This window comes from Corvus moneduloides, chromosome 2 (genome assembly GCF_009650955.1).
Source record: "Corvus moneduloides isolate bCorMon1 chromosome 2, bCorMon1.pri, whole genome shotgun sequence".
Taxonomy (NCBI): domain Eukaryota; kingdom Metazoa; phylum Chordata; class Aves; order Passeriformes; family Corvidae; genus Corvus; species Corvus moneduloides.
This window is the reverse complement of record NC_045477.1, coordinates 71,906,085-71,930,955: the sequence shown is the minus strand read 5'-3', so window position 1 is coordinate 71,930,955 and position 24,871 is coordinate 71,906,085. Positions and strand designations below refer to the sequence as shown.

Sequence of the window (24,871 nt, the reverse complement as noted above, 5' to 3'; positions counted from 1 at the left end):
TGCTTTGACAGCCGTGAATGTAGTGAGAGAGAACAGGGGAGAATGAAACTGGGCTGTAAAACAAATGAAGTTGAGTATTCGTGGTTTTTTCAGCTTTTCTCAGTAGAAAGCATTATCTCCTCTCTAAAGCTCTTACAGGCTGTGTGGGTGCTGTCTGCTGGTTTTCAGGGAGGCTAAGCAGACAAGTAGCCAAGCTGCTCCTACCTAATGCTCATGGGGCCATCGGGTTCCAAGCCGGCAGAAAGTGCCGGGGGAACGCAGGGGCCGGATGAGAGGAGTCCCTGTCCCTTTCCCGAGTCACTCTCCCCGTAGTAGCATGCCTGGGAAAGCAGTGGGGACCAGCTGCAGGGCTGGGCGGCTCCGTGGCCACACGCATCTTACAGAAAACGGTGTCGGGGATGCTTTTTATCGTGGCCGCCTTAGAGCTGTCGCCAGATTTTGGGGAGAGAAGTGTTGGCGCTGGCTGCCAGCCAGGAAAGCGGCACGGAGCCCGTATACCCTGCCCGGAGGGTGTCGTGGGGATGCGCCTGGCCCATCCCTTCCCGCCCGGGGCTCGACTTCCACCTGCTCGGCCAGGATTACGGTCCCCAGCTCGGAAAAAAGGCCGGGGGAGGCCGAGGTGTCCCCCGTCCGTGGGCTGCGGGCTCGCTCCTCCCCCGGTGCTGTCCTCCCCGGGCTCCCCCGCTCCACGCAAACCCTCACTGCGGTTTTTTTTCCCCACCTTCACTGTTAACAAAACCCGGTGATTAAGACTCGAAACTAACAAAGAGTTTTTCTTCCACCTTAACCTTGCACACAATCCTTTAACAAATTAATTAATCCTAATGAATTAACACTTCATTTATTTAAACGCGCTACAGTTCATGAATTAAATTTTCATGCAGTGATTAAAGGCTGTTAAAATATGCATGATTTCGTTAAAATTTTATAATAAATCAGGGCAATGTGTTACATGACAAGGCAACTACTTCCCAGCCCCTCGGAAGGTGCTTTGATTCGCACGAGGGGGCGGGGGGAGCCGAGCGCTCCTCTCCCTGTTTTGGCAGCCGAGCGGACCCCGGAGTGCCGTGGGACGCGGCTGGCGACCGATCCCTGCCCCCGCGGAGCCCTCCTCTTGCCTCCCTCGGGGGAAGGAAGGCTGCGTTTTCTGGCTACCCCATCGAAACGTGGCGTCCTTGCAGCGCGAGCGATCGTAGACGCGGGTGAAAGGCAGCAGCCGGTTTGCCCACGGAGCGGGGGTGGAAGGAAGCAGGGTCTGGGAGGTGTTTTGCTGGAGGGGCTTCTCGGTGTGCTTTTTAATTCCTCCGCATCACTTGAAAGAAAGAGCGAGAAACTTTACTACCAACAGGACCTGTGGTGTTTTCTACCGGACCTCTACCAGCCTAGCTGCTCCGGTCTCCTTCCTTTCCCGAAAGGGGACGTTGTGAACTACCTTGGGACTTAAATTACCATCAAGCGTTTCAATTTTTAATATGACAACATTCTACACTTTGGTTGCAAAAGCAATTATTGCGGCTTGTACATCAGTAATTAGCAGGTCTTTGCTGATGTAAGGAAAGTCCTCATTAGGACAAGGAAATACTTCTTGTGCATTCACCCAAAGGGTTGGTTGTGTTTTGTTGTGGGTTTTGTTTTTTAATTCTGAAGGTTAATTTTGATCATTTAAAGGGAGAATAGCTTTTACTTTAAATGGGATATTGACTTTCTGTGAACTTCACCAAATAACATACGTACTGTAGGTTTTGTCTCAGTGCTCCCAGTGACACTCAGGGTAGGACAAATACCGCGACTACAAAATGTAAAGCTAACATTTGCTGAGATGAAAATATCCAGAAGGTTTAGAGGGAGCAGTGAGATCCACATTAGCTATTTTTTCTTAAGTCGGGATATATAGCAAACTATGATAAGACATTAATGGTTAATATCATAAGCTATAGTATATTCATCTTTGGGGAATCCTAAAAAGAGAAATCAAATACAATGGGTTACAGTAATTAATTTATAAATCGTTTCACTGTGGGAATAAGGGGTTACTTTATTGCTTTCTCGAGATAGGCAGTCAGTCAATTAAGGAATTCTGCATTTCTTTCTTGCATTTGAAGCCGGAGAAAACTACGGGAGACAAGTAAATGTGTATATATATACATATACCTATACATATACACATATATGTGTGTGTGTGTGCACCTCCCTGGCTTTATTAAGCATCTCGGGCCTTAAACGTAGGGCTACAGCATGGTCGTGTCGCCAATGAACTCGCTCCTCGAAGCCTGCGAGTTTATTGCCATCAGTATTCATGAGGCGGGACGTACCCACGAGGAATAGAAATAACAGCGAACATTAAGATAAAATCTATTACCAGGCCCGCGCGATTCTGAGCCTGGCTGAAGCCGTCTGCCCCGGGAGCTGGCAGTGTGTGGCAGGAAGAGGGAGGCCGCCGGGGGCTGGTGACAAGGGGTGCTGGTTCCCGGCGGGCCCGGGGAACCCCTTCGGGCAGCAGCCCCTCCACTCGGTGTGGCGAAGGGCAGGGCAGCGGCGGCGCCGGGACCAGTTGCAGCACCGCAGGAGCAGGAGTTGCGGTCAGGTTGTAATTTTTAGCGTTGCCTTAAAAGTTAGCGTAAAGTTACCGCTTTAGCTCTTTAAAAAGAAAAAAAAAAAAAAAAAAGTCCCAAGAACTGCGAAGAAAAGTTTTTCCTCCGGGACTTGATAAGTGACAGACCAAACGCTGCTCCAAAAAAAACCCCTCTTGTCCTTCTCCTCCCTTCTCCTGAAAGACCAGACGGAGGGAAGACTTGGCTGCAACTCCCTACGGAGGCTTCTGCCTCCGGGGAAGCAGAGGGGAGCGGGCGGGGGCCGGCAGCAGCCGCCCCAGGAGCCCCAGGAGCAGCCCGCCTCTTCTTCGGAGTCCGGAGGCTTCGCTCCCCCGCACGCCGTCACCCCCGTCCCTCGGGCGGCCGCGACCGGGCAGTTTGAGTGATGGAGCGAAGAACCCCTGACAGGGAGTGTGTCTCCAGCCGGGCGGGACTGCTTCGCCCCCGAGGAGAGTCCAGTAGGATGCATCCCGCAAGCTGCAGAGACGGCGTGCCCACCCCCATCCCAGCGTTCAGAAGACACCTTGGAGGTGGGACGCTTAGAACTTCTAAAGGTCCTCACCTCCTCAGCCTTCGGGCGCCGGGGGCAGAGGTGGGAAAAGGGCTGAATTCTCTGTCTTTTTGGCCCCCAAAAATAAGCCCGTGAACAGAAGGGGTCGTTTTAAAAGTGCCAGTGGGGGTTGGTGTTCCTACAGCCAAGGAGAAAATCTCGCCCAGCAGCACCTGCCATAGCCGTATGTTCCCATTCCTCTAGTGTCTGCCTGCCCTGGCTGTCTGCACTTCCTGCCTGCCCCCGCTGCCCTGACCCAGCCCCTGAGAGCTCAGAAGTTAAAGACCCGGCCCCACAGGCAAAGCAAGTGCCCGGTGGTATGTGGGCCGGAAGGCAGGTCACCGTTTAGCCTAGAAACCCTCCTCTCCGCTGCCTTTGCCACCGCTTGCACCTTCTCTCAGCGTTTTCCTTAGGGAAACCTGATGAACTTGGCCGGACAGCATCCTGGAGAGTGGGGTTCGTGCAGAGGCACACGGATAAGCACCCATGCATTCCAGGAGGAACAGCATCCCACGCCTTCCTCCACTGGACGAGGACGTGGTCCCGGTTACCTGCCTCCCTGCCTCGCCGGCCTCAACCCAGCAGCACCGCGGCTGTTGGCTGGATCTCGCCATGGTCGGGAAAGGCAGCCTGCTCGGCTCGGGCCTTGCTCCTGGAGCCGGGTGCTTTTCAGCAACTTTGGCGAAAATTTGTGATCTCTCCCACTTCCTTACTCCTCCCCGTCCCTTCCTCAGGAGGGTTTTCCTTTACAATGCATGGTAGCTGAGAAGTAGCTAGAGTAACTCATGGCTTAAAAAAAAAAAAAAGGTCAATAAATACACATAAAGTATGATTTGTGGATTCTGATACGATGATTTCGATAAATAAGGAGAGCCCAAGCCCAGTTTCAAGTTCACCCCCTTCAGAGATGAAGTTGCATTCCGCCACCCCAGGGGACACGGTAATGGATGGAGACCTGGCTCCCTCTCGCACAAGTAATTGGCAGACGTTTCCCTCCTTCCTCGTGGACTGGCTGGGGAGCTAGGGAAAGGCTTATGAAGACAAATGTGGACTTCACTTGGGGTTGTGGTGGTGCTGTGTGTGCGCGTGTGTGTTTTCCTGCGTGACCTTTCGGCTGTGTTTATGCGCATAAATAAGAGGCGTTCAGGAGAAACAGAACAATTCCGATGCACTCCCAGGCTGTCACATCCCTGATCCAAACACCCCGCTGCCTCTCCCCGCTGCCTGCTTGCCTGCAGCCCTGCTGAAACAAACAAGGCAGCATCTGGTCGGTCACCGAGGGACGGCTCCAGCGTGCCCCAAGGGACAGGATTCACCTTGGGCCGTTGGCTAAGGATTCGTACTAATCTCACAGGCACAGTAGCAGATTCACTCCTTCCATAGTTTTGCCTTCGACTTCGTAAGCAACTAGTTACAAGAAATATAGAATCTACTCTAAAACTCTAGAAATCCCGAATCACTCATAACACCAACAGTGTCACTCCTTAACTGTTTGACTCAAAGGCAAGAGTATTCTAAGGATAAACCACAGAAAATGGAGGGAAAGAAGAGTACGAGAGGAAGGAGGGAAGGAAGGAGGGAAGGAAGGAAGGAGGGAAGGAAGGAAGGAAGGAAGGAAGGAAGGAAGGAAGGAAGGAAGGAAGGAAGGAAGGAAGGAAGGAAGGAAGGAAGGAAGGAAGGAAGGAAGGAAGGAAGGAAGGAAGGAAGGAAGGAAGGAAGGAAGGAAGGAAGGAAGGAAGGAAGGAAGGAAGGAAGGAAGGAAGGAAGGAAGGAAGGAAGGAAGGAAGGAAGGAAGGAAGGAAGGAAGGAAGGAAGGAAGGAAGGAAGGAAGGAAGGAAGGAAGGAAGGAAGGAAGGAAGGAAGGAAGGAAGGAAGGAAGGAAAAGAAAGAAAAGAAGAGAAAAGAGAAAAGAAGAGAAGAGAAGAGAAAAGAAGAGAAAAGAAAAGAAAAGAAAAGAAAAGAAAAGAAAAGAAAAGAAAAGAAAAGAAAAGAAAAGAAAAGAAAAGAAAAGAAAAGAAAAGAAAAGAAAAGAAAAGAAAAGAAAAGAAAAGAAAAGAAAAGAAAAGAAAAGAAAAGAAAAGAGAAAGACTGGTTTTGATTGTTTTCTGCTTTCTGCTTCAGGCCACGCCAGTGCAACCTGGCTTTTCGCACGGAGCAGGAGTTGGGGCTGGGCAGCAGGAGGAGATGCAGAGTCTGACCTCCGCGGCGCTGCCCGTGCAGAGCGCACACGCACAACACACGCCCCGCGTGGGCGCAGCGGCTGTCACCTGCCGCGCCTGGCACAGCTATACGTGCAATAAAACTACACGGGGTGGGGGAAAATTAAATTACAGGGAAAACAATAGCCTCTGAGTGGTTCAAACAAATGTCTGCCGCCGCAGGTCTTCTCCAGGAGCCGGTGTACAATTCGCGGCAGGAGTGGGCAGCGGCCGGAGGACGCCCCTTTCTGTGGCGGGGCTCCGCGGCGCGGAAGGGCAGCGCACCTTTGTGCTTCATTGCCCAGGGCCGGGCCGGTTCCCTCCGCCGCTCCGAGGGCAGGGAAGGGGCGCCCAGCCCCGCACCCCGCCCATCCCCGCCCCATCGGGGCGCCCCGGGCCGCGCTGGCGGCCGCGCAGCGCGCACGTGTGGCAGCCACAGGTGCCGCAGCCGCCCGGTGCTCGGTGCCGCTCGCTATAAGAGTGGCCCCGCCGCCGCCGCCCCGGCGAGACGGGTGAGGGCTGCGGGAGATGCAACAAGGCGCGGGGAGGCAAGGACCGGGGGCGGCGGGAGGAAAAGGAGGAGGAGGAGGAGGAGGAGGAGGAGGAGGAGGAGGAGGAGGAGGAAGGGGGGGAGACAGCTGATGTCTGTCAAAGCCGGAGCCGCTGCGCTCTCGCGAGAGCCCGCCCGGCGGTAGCCACGGGATGCGGGGCTCAGGTGCGGGCAGAGCGCAGCGCAGCGCGCCCGGCGCCGGGCAGCGGCAGGCAGAGAACTGAGTGAGGGAGGGAGCGAGGGAGACGGCGGGGGCCGGAGGGAGCCTTGCCGCCCGCTCGCCTACCCAGCCCAGCCTCGGCCACCGCGGCAGCGGCGGCGGCGGGGGCAGGGTCCGCTGCGGCACCGCCGCCACCACCGGCTCCGCCACCGCCACCCGCCGCTGTCAGCGGCTTCCCCCAGTGGGAGGAGAGAGCCCGGAGAGCACTTTTCCCCCGACTTTAGGAGTGTTTGTGGATTTACATGCCAAGCCTTCAAGATGATGTCCATGAACAGCAAACAGCCTCATTTTGCCATGCATCCCACCCTACCTGAGCACAAATACCCCTCTCTACACTCCAGCTCGGAAGCAATAAGAAGAGCATGTCTACCAACTCCACCGGTAAGGGACAGACAGCTGCAGCTCTCTTCTTTCTTTCTCTCCCTTACACACACGCACACACTTTTCTTTCTTTCTCTCTCTCTTTTCTGTATACTGCATGTATGTGTATGTGCATTAATAAAAAAACCGCTGCGAGGCACATTTTGACAAGCGGCGCTTAATGTTTTTTTCATGTCTTCCTCTGCAATCATCTGAGTGCCTGTGATCTTTTTTGAAAGCGGTGTTCACACGAGTCTCCGACTTCATCCACTTTCTGTATTAATTTTTATGACTCGGCCTCTGAAAAGGAATGCGTTTTATGTGCTCTTGTGTTTGACACAATTCCCCAGCTGAGAGTTACAGATCCATTTCTTCTCCTCCTTTCTCTTCTCCTTTCGTTCCATTTTCCCCCTTTTAATTTATTAATTTATTTGTTCCTTTCACTCCTTCCTTCACTCCTTTTCCGATCCCCCCTTGCTTCCTTACCTTTCTACTCTTCACTTCTTTTCCTGTTTTGCTCCCTCTTCTCGCTTCTTTCCCCTCCCATCCCCCCATTATTCTACCCTATCCCCCTGTTTCCCCTCATTTCCCCGGGCTGTCGCCTGCTATACCACGCTTTCCTCAATCACTCGGCTCTTCCCCCCGATCCCGTACTCCCTTACACGCTGATCCTACTGCCGGCTTCCCGGCCATCACCCCAACTTTGCCCACCTCTCTCTCCCCTCCCTCGACTTTTCCCCTCCTTTTCCGCGGCGCTCCTGCAACCCCACGCTGTCCCCCGCCCGTTCCCTTCCCCCTCCGCACTTTGTCCCCTCTCTGCCCCCTTGCCCTCCTCTCCCCGCACCCCGCTCTGTTTTGTGTCTCCTGCAGCTGCAGAGCAATATCTTCGCCAGCCTCGATGAGACCCTGCTGGCGCGGGCCGAGGCTCTGGCCGCCGTCGACATCGCCGTCTCGCAGGGCAAGAGCCACCCGTTCAAACCCGACGCCACGTACCACACCATGAACAGTGTGCCCTGCACCTCCACCTCCACCGTGCCCCTGGCGCACCATCACCACCACCACCACCACCATCACCAGGCGCTGGAGCCCGGCGACCTCCTCGACCACATCACCTCCCCCTCCCTTGCCCTCATGCCCGGCGGAGGCGGCGGCGGAGGGGGCGGCGGCGGCGGCCACGACGGGGCGGGAGGCGGCGGCGGAGGGGCCGGCGGCGGCGGGGCTGGCGGCGGCGGCGGCGGGGGCGGCGGCGGCCTCATCTCCACCTCGGCCCACCCGCACTCGCACATGCACGGCCTGGGCCACCTCTCGCACCCGGCCGCCATGAACATGCCGTCGGGGCTGCCGCACCCCGGGCTGGTGGCCGCGCACCACGGCGCCGCGGGGCAGGTGGCCTCGGCGGCGGCGGTGGTGGGAGCGGCCGGCCTGGCCTCCATCTGCGACTCGGACACGGACCCGCGAGAGCTGGAGGCCTTCGCCGAGCGCTTCAAGCAGCGCCGCATCAAGCTGGGGGTGACCCAGGCCGACGTGGGCTCGGCGCTGGCCAACCTGAAGATCCCGGGGGTGGGCTCCCTCAGCCAGAGCACCATCTGCCGCTTCGAGTCCCTCACCCTCTCCCACAACAACATGATCGCCCTCAAGCCCATCCTGCAGGCCTGGCTGGAGGAGGCCGAGGGTGCCCAGCGGGAAAAAATGAACAAGCCCGAGCTCTTCAACGGGGGCGAGAAGAAGCGCAAGCGGACTTCCATCGCCGCCCCGGAAAAGCGCTCACTGGAGGCGTACTTCGCCGTCCAGCCCCGGCCCTCCTCCGAGAAGATCGCCGCCATCGCCGAGAAATTGGACCTCAAAAAGAATGTGGTGCGGGTTTGGTTTTGCAACCAGAGACAGAAGCAGAAACGGATGAAATTTTCCGCCACCTACTAGGGGCGGGCGGGAGGGGCGGCCCCGGCACCGGGGGCACGGGGAGGGCCGGGCCGGGGCCGCGGGGGACGCCCACGCACCGCCACCGTCGCCTGAGACGCCGTGGGAGGCTCCTGGGGACCAAGGGACGATGTAGAAATTAAACGCGAACTACTCGGGGAGAGGGGGGGCGTGCGTGTGGGGGGGGTGCGCTATCAATTATTAAAACAAAAAAGACACCGGAACACCAACGAGAAGAAGGAGGAGAGAGGAGGTAAAAACGCTCTAGAAGCCCATGGGGGTCACTTCTGTGGCCCTATCCCCTCTCTGCCCCCCACCCCCCGACAGAAAGCGGGAGAAAGAGCAACTTAAAGCGTAAACACACACAGACACCCACCAATAAATACCGTGACAGCAACAACCACAAACCGAGAAACCTAAGTCACAATTTTCCGAAGGAAAACAAAACCGACCAACAAACCCGGAAGGCGAAATTGTCGGTGATGATGATGCTACGTTTGGTTTGGGTCTCTTTTCATTACTTTCTGCTTTTCTTTTTTTTCCCCCGGCTTGGTAATGAATAAGGACAGCGGTGGTTTGGTGCGGGGGAACTTTTTCTTTGGTTGGCTTGGGTTTTTTGTTTGGTTTGGGTTTTTGTTGTGGGGTTTTGGTTTTTTTTTTTCTGTTGTTGTTTTTGATTTTCCCTCGAACGCGGTTTTGCACGAGGCTTTGGCCATGGGTCTTGTCTGTGCCGGGGGAACGGTGCGAGCGGGGCAAGGGCCGGGACCGGGGGAGCGGCCCCCCGAGGCTAGGGAGCAGTCCCTTTGCTCTCCGTTGTTGCCTCAATAATCCTAGCTAGCTCAAGGAAAAAAGGAGAAAAAAAAAAAAAAGTTACTCCACAACCCCTTTGTTTCTCCTCCCTCGCCTGCGTGGTTTGCGTTTCTAGCTGTGTCCAAAGACAGGTCCCTCTCTCTGCAGAGATGCATCTGGAGGCAGATGCCAAACCTGCCAGAGCGGGGATGCTCTCCAAAAGATTACGTTCAGATTCATTAAGGCTCGTGGTTAACTACGTTCTTTCTCCTCCCTCCCTCCCCGCTGCTCCCAACCGTATGCCCCCCCGTATCCCCACCAAATCTGCTGGATTTAGGTTAAGGTCCTCTCTTGGTTTCCTCCGAGGGCTGGAGGTTATTGCACCCGGTAGGCAAAAGAAATCACTGGTGATGGGTCTGAAATGACATTTGTTTCTGAGGGGTGTGCATGTTGGGAACAAACACAAGACAAAAAACCACTTGGGCTTAAAAGTCGTTTATTGTAAATAATAAACGTTGTGTAGAGGATGGCTTTTGGGAGGGATGTATGGGGTTCAGTTTGCACTATCACAGTCTCCTGGATTGGAAGTGATGATGTTATTCCGTAATAACGATGCTGATATTGCTAATAATCGTCAAGGTCTGTTATATGTCTCGCGGATTGAAAACAAACAAACAAAATTATCAGGCCTTGTTAGGTAAAAAGGGCAGCGACGTGCAGAAGGCATCTCTGACTCTGGCTCTTGCCGAGAGACTGCTGAGGCTTTCAAATAAAAAAAGAATTTCTGAAAAGAAAATACCATTCTGTTTAAATTAAAACAAATAATAGACTGAAATTATGCATGACACGACCTGGGAAAAAAAAAAAAAAAAAAAAAGGGAAAGAAAGAAAAGGAAAAGAAAAGAGGGGAAAAAAAGGGCATAGAAAGATCCGTGATAAAGTCTCGATATTATTTATTTATTTATTTATTTATCTATTTTTATTTTTATTATTATTATTTTGTGTATCATTGTTTGCAGCGCAAACATTCTATGCATTTTGAAACTGAGCACTAAATAGACTAGCTTCTGGTAGAATCTTTTGTGGATGGTGTAATTTCACAGTTTAACTGCCTGTTTTCACCGAAAACACAAACGTTCTTGTCACGTTCTTGTATTTAGATTTAAAAGAGGAAAAAAAAAGAAAAAAAAAAGAGGAAAAAAAGATAAGAAAGACGATTGTAAATATTTTCTTTAATGCACAAAACAACAACAACAACAACAAGGTTACAAACTGCAACCACGTGTGGATCCTGAAATGTCTCACTGAATAACCTACCTGTCCATGTATGTTTGCTGAGCTTTCTCCTTGGTTGTGTCTTTATTACTTTAATTTCTATCAGAAATATTTCTGTACGCCAAAATACAACAGGGAGATGTGTCCCAGCATACTTACAAATAAAACAAACGTGAAAACAGAATAGTTATCATTATTATTGGGTGCATTTAAAAAAAAGAAAAATATTTCCGAGACACGGCTGGTAAATTCAAGGTATGGCCGTTAGACGATAAGACTAATTCTACCAAAAAGAAAATAGTGAGAGATGTATTTTTCTGCTAAATCCAGAAATCATTACTTTGAGATAGCTCTTATGTGAAAATCGGTGCTCCGAATAAATTAACTATATATTAGCTGCGTGTGTTTCTTGAAGTTTATTCTATAACTGCAGAATATAAATCAAAGTAAAATTTTAAAAAGGACTTCTGAAGTATTTCTTTTCAGTGTGCTGGAAAGGATTATGCACCTACAAAAATGTATAAAGAAGAAAAGCTTGGGTGGTTTCAGGTTTATATGTTGTTCTGACTGGCCTAATTGCACTTAATTATGTAACAAGATACTTTATTTTTATTTTGGGTTAATAAATATGAAAATCCTAAACTGATCTCTCCTTATGTTGTGAATGCAATTGTTCATTAGGAACGTATAGGATGCCACCTACTGCTTCAAGTGATCAAAGAACCTCTTTCTATTTTCTGATGACCTGTGACTAGATCAGATGCCAAATGTAAAAAGTTACTTAGTAGCTGGGATTATTTCTTCTGTAGACATATTTTAGCCAAATCTTTTTAATTTTGCCGGTAAATCTGTGAATCAAGACACGTGATGTTCAGAAAAGAATAATACGTTCAAAAAAGCTGTGATTTTAAACAACTGTTGATGTTAAAAAATAAGCACTAAAGGTATTTTTAAAAAAAACCCATAGATCTCGTCCACCGGAAATTGACTTGTTTCTGTTGTTATTAACTTGAAATGTCATCAGAATTTTTAATAAATGCATTTGTAAAAATATTATTTTATAGAAAAGTATTACCGGATATCATTTTTTTGGAGAGTCAGGAATGAACAAATAAAAATAATTACAAATGTTGGGTTTTCTTTTTCATCTGCCCCAAATGATTGAAATGTTGAAATTGATACCAGATTTGTATCATTCAGTAATGGCCGATGTATGTATTGAAAAATTGAGGAGTTTGTTTTGTAATAAGTACAATCTTTATCGAGTACAAAGAAAAAACCAATATGTTAATAAAACAGATGGTGAAAATAAAAGCTTTGCAGAGTTTCCTATTTTTCATGGTAGGAAACTGTGCAAAACCAAAACGTCCTGCTTTCCGTCAGATGAATCTGAATACTTCATAAAACCACAAAATTCTAGTGAGGCCTTTTTAATAAATGCCTCATTTAAAATATTCAAAGAAAGAAAATCGAGGGGAGAGAGAAAGAAAAAGAAAGAAAGAAAAAGAGAGAGAGAGAAAGAAAAGAAAATAAGAAAGAGAAAGAAAGAAAAAGGAAGGAAGGAAGGAAGGAAGGAAGGAAGGAAGGAAGGAAGGAAGGAAGGAAGGAAGGAAGGAAGGAAGGAAAAGAAAAAGAAAGAAAGAGAAAGAAAGAAAGAAAGAAAGAAAGAAAGAAAGAAAGAAAGAAAGAAAGAAAGAAAGAAAGAAAGAAAGAAAGAAAGAAAGAAAGAAAGAAAGAAAGAAAGAAAGAAAGAAAGAAAGAAAAAGAAAGAAAAAGAAAGAAAGAAAGAAAACAAAAAAAAAAAGGAAAGAAGAATTTATAAGGTTTAACCTAAGGACTGTTAAAACTTTTGCATCCGAGGAAAGAAAGTAAGATAAAAGACCCAGAGGCAAAACATGTGTTCGCATTTATTCCCCAACAGTAGGCAACCTCTGGCATAAAGAGCCATTAGTGACCAAAAAAATACAAATATTCCCCCCCACTCCCTCTGTGCCAGGGGCTGAGGCCGCTGCCGGGTGGCGGCTGCCACCTCTGACGACTCCCGCACTCCAGCCTGTGCCCCTTGCCGAGAACGTTTCGGTGCTGTCATCCCTTGAGTGGTCTTTTTCTCCACAACCGAGGCATCTCGCCGCTTTCCTAGTGTGATTTTCCAGTCCTAAGTCTGCTAGACGCGGTTTGGCTCCCGGAATTTCTGCCTAACACTTGCTCTCCGCTTGCTTTCAACTTAGATTAGGCCATCATAAGTGAGTAACAGACACCCACTGCCACGGTCGTATTGATTTTTACTCTCCTGTGATATTAAGACTAATTCGGTCCTGGTTCAACAAGTAAAAAGGCTCCCCAGAAGGAGAATGAAGTGTCCTACAGCACTGACTTTATGGTTTATGTGCCTCCCTCCCCGCCTCCCCGTGTTCCCCCTTTCCTCCGAAGAGAAATAGATTTGTCGAAAGATAATTATTTTAACTCTGACGAACTAGAGCGCATAAAGCTTGATAGCGCCGGTGGTGCCCTGTGTTATTCTGGCATTTCCCAAACGATTTTAAATCCCTCCAGTTATTTATATCTCGCTTTTCAGCCGGCGCTATTTTTTTTTTTTTAAAGCTTTATTATATTTACCTGCTGATTCCAAAGCGGAGGCAAGCCTAATTGATTTTTAAAAGATCAGCAGCAGAATTCTAATCCGCTTGGGAACGTGTTTCCACCTGCCAGACGAGGGTCTGATTATCGGTAATTATGTTATTTAGGAGTTGATAAAATCGCGGGGCCCGGGCAGCGCCGGGCCCCTTCCCCAGCCGGGGCGCGGAGGGGACCCACGCGGGGAGAGCCGCGGCGCGGCGGGGCCGCCGCCATCACGTGCGCCGCTGCAAACACAATTACGGGGCCGCCGTTAATAATTCATGGACTGAGATTTAGAAAATTAATAAAATGAATTATAACAAGAGGCTAATTAAAAACTTTAGTAATTGTTGTCAAGACAGCTTGATGGGAGGCGTGCTGCACGACGTTCCCCCCCCCCCCTTCCCCTCCTTCCCCCTTCCGCTTTTGGAAAGCTTTTTATTTTTCCTCCTTTGCAACCCCTTCGCACCTGAAGGAGGCTCGGTTTGGGAGAAAAGCAGTGGATGAATATATAGGTCAGCTGAATATATAGATCCCAGAGATGAGACCGAGGTGGTAAAACTGCAAGCAAGTCTCTTCGCATCGTAGCAAGACAGATAGGCAGGCGGCGGGTGGGTGGGTGCGTGGAGGGATGAATGAAACCCGGGGCTCAAAAGTTGATTTAAAATAAGATGTCACATATAAATCTTTGAAGAAGCAGCCGTAGCAGAAGGAGCGCCTGCACCGGCGGGCCCCAGCCCCGCGGCCGGGCGGACGGGCAGCGGCTGGGGGCAGGCAGTGCCGGACAGGGCAGCCAGCGCCCGCGGGCACAGGCGCGCACTTTCCGCCTTTGCTTCCGCACCACCGATGGCAGCGGCAGGCGGTGCGGGGCCCCCACCGCGCCTCCTGCTCGCGGGGGGCGGAGGCGCCGCGGGATGCTCGCTCTCCCACGCCGAGTCCCTTTCCGCCTACTGGTTTAAGATGTATCTTTGAGGCGGACTCAGCGCGGAGTTTCCGCGGGCAGAGGGGGCCAGGGAGCCCGCTCTCTGCACGGTGCGGATTTATGGCCGTGTCGCCAGCCAAGCCCTGCTCGGGAGCTCGCCGTGGCTGGTCGTGCAGGGACAGCTGCACATGCAAAATCTGCTTCCCAAATTGGAGTCACAGCCCCTCTGGGAAAGCACGCGTCCTGCTTTGAACTGCATTTTAACTCCTTCAGCCTGCTTACCTAAGTGTACCAAAGCATCTCTAACTCTGGGGGAAAAAGTGGTTAAACACTTCTTTTTTTATATATATGAAATTAAAATTTATCAGGCAGTCGGGGGTAGGGAGAATTACTTTTAAAGAAATGTTGTCGTAAGACGTTAATCACTCTAAAGACTGAAGTATTTAAAAGGCTTGATATAAAAACTAATTTAATAATTTTTTTAAAAGGCACTCGGCCCTGGTACGGTGAAGATAAATTGTAACTTCCCGCTGATTTGTACAAGCGAGCCATAAAAGACTCCAAAGTGCCTCCTTGGGTGAGAGCGCCGACTGACCCTGCCGCTCACACGGGCTGTAGCACGGGGCGGGTCCCGGTGCGGGGACAAACCGCGCCGAGCCCGGGTCCAGCAGCGGGAGCAGACAGACGGCTCATGCTGCAAACACCGGCTTGCGGAGGGGGTTTTTCATCCCTTGCCCGGGTGGGAGAAAGAAATTTAAAATTGTGCGGCAGAGCTAAAAGATGTAAGATCTGCGTGTATGCCTTTGGTTTGATTTTCTGTTTGTTTGTTTTTTCACTTTATTTTAAAAAAGGTGTTCCTTGACAAGAGGATAGCAAGTCAACATGAGCACATCTTTTTACGGGCTGTGTGGAAAGAAGACGAGGCGCCGATAGGCATAACTTAGCCCTTGATTATGGTCATTATATAAACCGAATTACTAACAAAAGTTTGTTTGGTAACTAATTATAGCTCACTAAATCTCTGCCTCTCTTCACTTCAGCATAATGTATACAAACTTTTGTACACGCGGATCAGAATAAAACAAAGTGTTGACAGCATCCAGCAGTGGAAATTCACTTACACAAGACTTTTTTTTCACTGAAGTGTTGACAATAAACATTTAATGAAGGCAGAGACTTGGATGTCTCCAGACAGTGTCAGAATACTTTAAACAGACCATTAGCATGGCTTCTTCTACTTCAAACAGAGCACACTATACCATAACATTATAAAAATACAAAGTATGAAACAAATAATCTGTTTATACAGATATTTTAAGCTGTTTTCACCAGCTCTGACATCCCCTGTATTTAGTAACAGAAACTTACTCATTTCAGATTACTCGCGCTTAAAAAATGTTAAATACAGTTAATGCAATATTAATCGCCCTTTGGTGATATAAAATGCAATATTTTCAGGCAGCTATTGAGCTTTTCTAGAGGAAGAGCTGATGAAAACAGTCACAGCTGAATAGTGGAGAGAAAAAAGCTCTGTATTTATTGCTTTTGTTTGGCTTTTGGCTACAGAGACAGGAACATTCTAATGGGGTAAGGACATTTATTTTATCTGCAATCTATTGCTACTAGAGCAGGAGTGGCAGATGGGGTTTGGTGTTATATTCACAGAGTAATTTAGAGCAAATCCTAATAACTAATAATGATTTATGTTAATTTCAATCACTTATGTGACTTTATTAAAGCACTGCTGTAAGAGGAATAGAAGGGGAGGGGGTGAGAGGAGAGGCTGGAGAGAGACAAGCTGTGTCTGTCTGAAACCGAACCGCATGCTTGAAAGGTTGCTGTGGTGGGCTCCAGCGAAATTTCTGATGCGAGCAAGCAGGTTTTGCTTTTGAGACTCTCCATCGTCGTCGCTAATTTCTTAAAAGAAAAGCCCCGTGTAGAAACCCCGGCCACCGACGAGAGGCGAAGCAGAATAGAGAGGGAGCAAGAGAAGAAGAGTGCGTGCGAGGGAGACTCGTGTTATGCAAAATGTATTGATTGTGTGTGAGGAATCTGCTACGCTGATGTGCTGGGCTCCCGAAAGAATAGAGGAGGCTACTGGCGAAATAGCTAAGAAAGCCCCAAATGCACATACAGGATAAGAAACTTTTATTCCAAGCTACTTCAGCGTGGTGGAGAGCTACAGTTCTCTACTCACGTTGCTTTACTCCTCACTGAAAATCTCTAGGAGGCTTTACCCCACGGGATTTTGTAGTCTTATGAGGGGAAAAGAAAATAATTATAATAAAAAAGCAGCTATGGCAATTATGCTTTCGTATTTCCCCCCCTAATCTTCAGTTTCATCAGCAACTGCTAATGCTGAAATGTGCACACACATAAACACTGGAGCACACGTCGCCGTGTGTGCGTTGAAAGAAGAGATATTTGTGAAAGCCAGGAAATCTCAAAACAGCTAGCGCTGCTGTGCATAGGGTCGGTTTGATGTAAGAGGGAGTACTTACAGGATTCTGAAAGGGGGATGCTCTTCGCTTCTGGCGATTTACTTTCCCAGGTACCTTTATGCGCTTTTCTGCCTTAAGGCATACAGTCTGAAAGTAAAACAACATCAAAGCTCCTTATTAACACTATTTTCCTGAAATCAGAAGATGAAGATACCTGAAACGTTTAATCTGGTGTTGGCATTTATTTTCCAACAAAACAGGCAGAACAAAGTTAAAGAGAGCCGGGGCAGTTATCTACAGGAGACTGAAAGGCAAAGTGCAGGGAGTGATGTATGTTTCTGTCAGAACGCTTGAAATGGATTAAATAAACCTCAGGTTTCTCTGCATTCTAAACCATCTTTTTGTCTAATATAATTCCTCCTTCCAAACACCACGGCTGGGAATAACCTCTCTCTCACACCGCCACATGCATTAAGTGCCAGTTCCCTAACTTTTGGATCATTTGCAGAAAAGTCTTTTCTTCACTGCAAGTTGGCACTGCATTTTATATGCGACTGGATTCCACAGAAGGCAATTTTTGTGTACTCCGTGGTAAAGGGGTTATATACCTAGCCACACCTTTTTTAATCTAGAATTAAAAAAAAAAAAAAAAAAAAAAAAGGAGAGAAATCCCTAGATAATGTACAAGGAGTAATGTCGATGCTGCTTTCCACCTCTTCGTTTGAAAGCGGCGCAGGACTTTCAAATCCGCCTGGGCGTGCACGCTTGCTTTTTGAACTCTACCACGGCGGAGACGCCGCGGGCGGGCTGCGCGCAGGCGGAGCGGGGGCTGCGCGCAGGCGGAGCGGGGGCTGCGCGCAGGCGGAGCGGGGGCTGCGCGCAGGCGGAGCGGAGAGGAGCGGAGCGGCCCGGCGGAGCTTCAGCACCACGGAGAGCTCTGCCGGGCCGCGGCGGGCGGCGCGGGGAGAGGGGCGGCTGTCTGTCTGCCTGGCTCTCCCTCCGTCCGTCTGCGGCTGCACAGAAGCCTGTAATATGTTAATAGCCGTAGGGTACGCCCGAGGTACCATCTCAAGCTGCTTCGCACACCATATGTCAGGCCGTTAGCCACATGGATCTATTAATCAAAGGGGGAGAGAGGGAAGAGGGGAGAGGCGGGGAGGGGGGGAAGGGAGCTTTTCATACCCCACTCTTGTGTTGCTGCACACTTTCTTCTTTCATTTCTCTCAGATATAAAGTACCTCGAATAGACAGCTGAAATTCTCTTTTGATCTGCTCTTTTATACCCTCGGTGTAACCAGCTCGGGTCAGTCGGTAGCGATATTTGAGGCAGGAGCGGGGAATGTGTCACGTTTCCCCCGGCAAAGGATTTGGTTTTAAGGTGCTGCTCAACTTCTGTGACAAAGGGGGTCTCTGTCCGCCCCTTCAGCCATCTCCTCGCAGAGGGTGTGTCTTAGGAGAAGGCTTTTTCTAGCGAATCAAGCATCATCTCCCCAGAGTTCTGGCCATCCTTACTACTTTTACATCTGCCCTATTACCTACCTATTGCCTCACATGATTTCTTCAAGCAAGGTTTGTCCCACGTGAGATCCACAAAAGTATTGGATCCACAAAATTACCGGGAAAAGGAGAAGAAGCAGTCTGTGTAGGAGAGTGGTGTAAAAGCCCTTCTGTAAGTGAATTTTTCGTGCAGCCCTCAGAGCGTGCCCACCTAAACTTCTGCCTTTCAGGTTCAGCTCCCAGAAGATGCACGGGCTCTCAGGTCTGGTTTCTACTCTTTCTTTGGAGGACAGGGACTTTGTCTTCAGGTTTAGAATGAACATGCTCACACGGGCGCCTCCTGGACCTCCTTTACCAGTCCGTAGGTGACGCTTTGGGGCACAGCCCCGGCAAGAGACACTCCCGACCGCTGGATTTTTTTTTCCTTTCACGATGAACGAGAGGAAACATTGAAGAGACTGACCTTTCGTTCAGGTACCTGCTGCATAAAGTTTTGAAATTCTAGATTGTTATAAAAGCAGCAGCTCAGGAAAACAGCTCAGGAAAGTTACTGAGTGGTGGAGGAGGGAGGGCAGGATCATATCAGTGTGCCAGGATCCTGCAGCAGGGACCATGTGGGTGGATGGGACAGGTTCCCTACCCCTGATCTCCAGGTCAAGTGACACCCATGTGTGTGATGCAAATGATGGAAAACACCCGAAGAAGAGGAAAGGATGCAGGCTACAGCTAATACAAGGATAAGCTCTGGTTTTTGGCAGATTTATATAAAAAGCACAAGATCCTCTAGCTGGTTGAAATTCCCTCTGATGGTACAGAGTATCACAGGCAAGTTAGAGGGAAGAGGCGCTTGAGACTATTTCTGCAATTGCAGACACAGGATAGTAACCCTATTGATATGTATTGAATGGTGCAGTGCATAGGTTATGTTGGTCCGTCTTTAAAACTTACTTTCGCCTTATTTTCTAACATTTTTCCTCTTTCTGTGGCTGGAAAAATAATGAGTGCATCTGTGCTTAGATCTAAAGCTGGCACCCATCTTGCAGAACATTTACTTAAATACAGATTGTATTAAACCTGCAAAAATATGAATGCCTTTCAAAGCAATACTTTACATAAAGACAGAGGTAAATACACGGGCAGTTGATTCTGCATTTCCACCTAGCAAAGAGGCTCTTATTACCTTTAAATTTTGGTGCACATACCACCCATCATTTTCTTCCTCTATTTAAAAGGTAACCCATATATCTGTCGTTTTAGGTTTCCAAAGACTCGTAACTTAATTCCTTCAGGCTATTCATCAGCACAGTAATTAAACTAGCAAATGGATGTAAATAAAGTGAAATTGGTTTCATGACAGATGAGCCAAAGAGGCCTCTGACATGAAACAAGCCAGGACAATAATTATTTCTGCACCGGGCTATATGAGGAACTCCATCTGGATTTATTAGGTGCTGCAAGTTATTTGCTGGAAGAAGGCAAGACAGGAGGACTCACTTTAATTTGACAGGATTTTTTTTTCCTTTTTGCATCTTAAGTAGGTTAGAGAGATAAAAACCTAGAATTAACTTTGGCAATACTCTGAGACGCCTCTACCCAATGCAAAAACACGGCAGGGAATACAGGTAGTACAGGAAAGGCTTATTAAACAATTTCTTCCCAAATGCTTAATAGAAGAAAATCTATTTAAAACACTCCTCTCGAACTATCCCGTTAAAAAACAATCCAGACCACCGTGACAGCCAGTGTGTGCTTCTCTTTTCTACAAATATGCATACGAAACAGTGGAGACAATAGAAAGAAGGCAAATTTGGAGAGCTTGGGGATTCTGAAGAGCTTCTCTTAAAAAATAAATAAATTATAATCTCGACTAAATGGTGTCTGTTAAGATCACCCCACTCCCTCTTCTCTGCCAAGGAAAAGTTTATTGCTGCAGAGAAGAGGAGAGAAGAGAAAAGGGCTGTGAAAGGGAAGGTATGGATTCTGCAAGGCTCAACTGTAATTGGAGCCATCAGGTCCAGCTTGGAGTGGAAGTAATATACAGAATAAATAAAAAAAGGGCTCTCACAGCAGGTGCAGATTAGTCCCTTTTCCCCTGAAAAGATTAGAAACTGACTGCTTTATGCTTAAACGTACTCTCAATTATTTAAGCGCCCCTTCGTGATTAGCAAGTAAAAGTAACGCTCCAAAGCGCTGAAGAAATGAAGCAGGAATAACATCGCTTTCGCCCAGCTCACGCAGGCTTTCCAGCACACGGCTTGCTCCCTGCCGGCTGGCAACGCTCAGGCCGGGGAACTCGCTTAGATACACACACCTGTAGGGTGGGAAGGCGGGATGGGGGGGAAGGAGGGAGGGAGGGGAAAAGGAGGGAGAGGGCAGGTTCAGCGTGGTAAAATTTCCGCTGTCAAGGCTCAGCAGGCTACAGCCCAACCTGGTTTCACAGGAGATTGGGATCCGTGGACAGATTTTCACAGGAATGTTGAACCCTCAACATCTTTTCCACTGGAAAGGGGAAAAAAGCCCAGTCTCACACCAAAATCCCAAACACAACCCTCCTCCCCAACCCCCTCCCCAGGCATTCTCTTTGAATGGGCTGGAAATGAACCGCGGACGCCTATGTTTGCATACGGCGGTTTGATCAGAGCTCACATCTTCCTGCAATCAAATCAGAGGCGTTTTTCACCCTTCCTCATGGAAGGGACTATGATAACTGCAAAGCCGAGGAGAGATCCTAAAGGGACTGAAATCCCCTTATGTCTGAAGCTGTCCTTTTTAACACACACCAGACTAATTATTTAAAAGTTCTTGTAAAATTAGAAGACATAGCCCAGTTCTTTAATTAGAATACACTGTGAATAGGGATAGCATATGGAGGGGAATGTCAAGAAGAGGGTGCCAGGGGCAGATCCTAGGAAATCTGTATTCATTTCTGCCTCCTATTTGTTCAGTAATCTCTACCATCATAACTAAATCTTGGAGCACTGATGTAGTTCGAGTTGTTGTTGACTCAACGTCAAAATTCAATCACTGGGGGTTTTGCATCAGCCGGGCCACTTATTTGTCTAATAAATCCGTCATTTTGTAAGAAAAATATTTGAGCAGCCGTACTTGACCTCTTGGTATCCACCAGCCACATTTATTTCTACCAGTTTACAAATGCAAAATGGAGATGATCATCTTAATGCCTCGAGGTACTGTGTTGATTTCTGATTGGATTTTAGATGGAAATGTCTATTTTAAATACCCCGTGATTAAATTGTACATATAATAGAATTCATGCCTCTTCAAATGAAATCGTGATTTGCGAACCCCGAATTTATTTTAAAGGAAATATTATTTAAGCAAAATTGTTTTCTTAAATGATTTGTGGCACCTCCCGCTGTAAGATTTTATTATAGCCGGACATCTTTCTCGCTGGAAAACTTATTTTGACCCTGGAGCGTTCGCATATGACGGAAAGGTGTCAGGCGGGATGGGATGGATGTACTCCCGTTTGAGAGCGCTGCCTGGCCCGTGCCGTCCCGCGCTGGGTGATTTGCCGCCTGTTTTTATGCATAATTCTTCCGAAAGGGGGGCCGCGCGGCACGAGTGTAATTGCAGCTGGGGGGAAATAACTTTCTCAAGAGCTTTTGTGTTGGGAGGAGGGAGGTGGGGACGGAAGCATGGGACGGAACAAGAGCAGTGCCAGGGGAAGGGAGGTTTGGGAGCCTTCTGCCGGGAGGGGGCGGCTGCAGCCCCCGGCACGAGCCCCGGGAGCCCCGGGGGCTGCCCGCACCCCCAGCCCGAGCCTTCCCGCACGGCCCCCGCGGGGTCCCGCTGCCCCCCGCGCCCAGGGAACTGCCACGGCCCGGGGCCTTCCCTCGGCCAGCGGGGATCTCCTACATAAGCCGTTTTGGGGGAGGGGTGGGGGACGGCTTGTCTCCTTCAGTAAACACCTCCCCAGCTCGCTTCTCTGACTCCCACCCCTCGAGTTTTCCCCTTGGGCGGCTGTCGGGGTCTTTCCGTCTCCATGGAAATCGAAGGGGCGGCTGTCAGCCCGGGCTGCGGTCATTATTCCCGCATTAAAGGCAGCTATCGATTCGTTCCCCAGCACCCACTCGCGCCGGACCACTAAGGGCCAGGCTGGAGCCGCCGGCGCTGGGGCACTTGCCCGGGAGCCTCCCCCGACAGTCACCCCCTGCGAGCTCCTGCAGGAGTACCCGATGCAACGAAGGGGGGAAAAGGGAAATATTTCAGCATATTGGAAATATTAATGTTGGCTTGTAGGAATTAATGTAATGGGTCATGGTTATTAACAACTTATAAAGGCTTAAATCAATATAAATTAATTTAATTATGATTTCTAATTGCATTATGCATGATCAATTTGAAACACTACATTAAAGATAATTAGAGCAGGGTGCTAGTCACTAATCACTTCCCTAATAGCTTAATGAAAAGGAATGCCATGTATTACCTGTGGGGTGGACCCATGAAATAATATAAATGCTTATTTTCCAATGGAAAATAATTGTACTGTTTAATAGATATTTTAATCACTTTATTGTAAGCACAGAATGGGTTTGGACTTTTTACCTGGCCTTGGTTAAATTTTACTGGTGTTGATTGAAATGCTGATGTATTACGAGTCCATCTATTGATGACCTGAAGGAAGACTAACTTTTATGTGGAAGTGTCATGCTGTCCTCAGAAGCTAGTGCCAAGAGGTCACAGTAGATGGAGGTCCTAGCTTAGCATAATGGGTTTAACATTTCCATGACATCATCAGGGAATCTGAAAAGGAGTCTAAGGATAATCAGAGTGGTCATTCAGAAGCAGAGTAAATATTTTATGAGGATATATAGAAGACAGGAAAGAAGGTTGTCAGAAAGGTGAATCTCTACTTCTTCATGCTCTATGAAGATGGTTTTTCACTTGGTACCAATTTTGATCGAAAACTCGTGTATTGTTAATAAAAAAAAGAGGCAGATCATGACGGTTGGAGAAGTGAATTCTCTTTTAGTGGGTGATCTAAATAAATTTGTATTCATGGTTGTCTTTAAGGGTTACAGATTATTTCTCTCTTACTTTTTCTATAAATACATCTGTAATTGATTGTTTATTTGCCCTGCATATTGTCACTTACTCAGGGATTTGTTCCTACATTAACAATAAAAGTTCATTTATTGTTAAAATTAAAAGCAACCAACATAAATTATAAATTCCCTTGGAAATGGGCACAGTGAGGCAGATTAATTGAAAATGCTTTCCCAGTGATTAGTTTATCTTCTTATCTTTGCTTGATAACTGAAGCAGTACATGCAGCATACATCTTGGTTAGACTCATTATATGATTCATAGTATTCAGAGAAGTAATATGTGATTAGGGAAACTGAGATTTGAGGAGGACAGTAAAGAACAGTAGCATATAGTACTCACACTTGTCACAGCAAGACCTGTTTGAAGAATTTTCCTTCTTTTAAGGCCTGATTGAGACCTAGAAGCTTTGGGACTCCTGAGGATAACACTATCTAAATAAAAAGGAGAAGTGAAAAGGAGAGCTTAAATGTCACCCAAGGAGTATAGCCCTTTAAGTCTAAGTTATTAGGAACATACTGATTTTAGTACTGAACCACGACTGCAGACGATTCTGTGGATGGAAGAATTCCAGGGATATACAGTTGGGTTTTTTCCACAAAGATTCCTGTCTAAAAGTGCATAGCAGAACAGCTGTCCCCCCCACTCGACCATGTCCTGCAAAGGGAAGGTAGAGGCAGAAATAAGCTAACTGTGCATAAGAATTTCTAAGTATTTCAGTGAAATGGGACAAACTGCAGGATGAATCTGGTCATTCCCTCTGTTGTTCACAGTTTGAAATGATGTGGCCTCATACTGCCAAGATCCAGGGACAAGATCTGGAAGCAATTTATGGAAAGGTTTTAAAAAGCACAGTTCTCCAATCTCAAACTTCTTGTTTTTCTTAACAACAACAACAAAAAAATCCTCTGCAGAGGTGCTTGGCTCCTGGAAGGAAAGTTCTTATATATTGCAATAGAAATAATTCTATGTGGTATCTAACACCTCAAACTAAGGGTGGGATAACGTGGCTTAAAGTGTCCCAATGACAAATGCCTGATAAATACCGGTAGAGATACACTCTTGTGGCTTCTGTGTCCCTTCAGCTCCAGTAGCTATGCCAGCTGTTGTGAATTTCTTGCATCCTGGTCTCTGCTTTAAATAAAATGATTTCTATGACTAAATCTTGTGTCATGAGTGAGGAGTCCCCTGGCATGAGTCTTCTGCAGCCAAAGAGCTCATAAGGAGAAAAATAGTCACTGGATTTCATAAATTGGCCCAAGGATTAAAGCTTGTATGTAAACTCATCTTGAGATACACCTTAATCTTCTCTGCCTTGAATAAATATTGCACCAGCCTATGTTTTTCCTTTCTGCACCGAAGCTGGGGAGGTCTTATCTACCAAAAGCTGCGAGTGAGGTATCAGTTTATACATCTGCTTCTGAGAATATTGATTTTCCTCTTATTTTTTTTAAAGTACAAACATAAAGAAAATGTTTGCTTTTGCAGGGGACCCTTGGTTAGAAAAGCCTCACCTCTACGTTGTTGGAGTGGCTGGAGAGAGAGCTATCTGGAGTCTGTGTTTTATGCTGTTTTTTTCACACAGCAATTGATTTTAGATAGCACTGCAAACCAAGGATGGGGCATGAGTGCTGCTTACATGCCAGGGAAAGGAATGAAAATAACTCTGTGAAATATAGTGACAACTGAAGCAAATATATTGCTTTATAGCTGCAGAACTATCTCGCAAAACTAAATCCAGTTGTTAACAAAACAAATACCTTAGTGGTTCAAACACATCTTTGCATCCTTTTGGAGACCTTCTGAATGATTGGCATATTTGCAACTGTGGGAATTCACCAGAGCCTTAAGATTAATTTTCATAAATTTTTC

At 47.9% G+C, this 24,871-nt stretch overlaps 1 protein-coding gene and 1 long non-coding RNA gene across 2 annotated transcripts in view; one reads left to right on the top strand and one right to left on the bottom strand.

The window, feature by feature from the left end:
* Positions 1-6,009: 6,009 nt before the first annotated feature.
* On the top strand, positions 6,010-8,420 carry POU4F1 (POU class 4 homeobox 1). The gene is made up of 2 exons (XM_032100007.1): positions 6,010-6,490; positions 7,340-8,420. The coding sequence occupies exons 1-2, from the start codon at positions 6,368-6,370 to the stop codon at positions 8,387-8,389; spliced, it is 1,173 nt and encodes a 390-aa protein (XP_031955898.1). The 5' UTR covers positions 6,010-6,367; the 3' UTR covers positions 8,390-8,420.
* A 6,367-nt stretch (positions 8,421-14,787) lies between these two features.
* The window catches only part of LOC116439913, a 180,530-nt gene continuing 170,446 nt past the window's right edge, over positions 14,788-24,871 (bottom strand). The window contains exons 3-4 of the long non-coding RNA XR_004238333.1: positions 16,490-16,576; positions 14,788-15,905 (exon numbers count right to left, since the gene is read on the bottom strand). This is a non-coding gene — a long non-coding RNA (uncharacterized LOC116439913). The remainder of the gene's footprint in view (positions 15,906-16,489; positions 16,577-24,871) is intronic.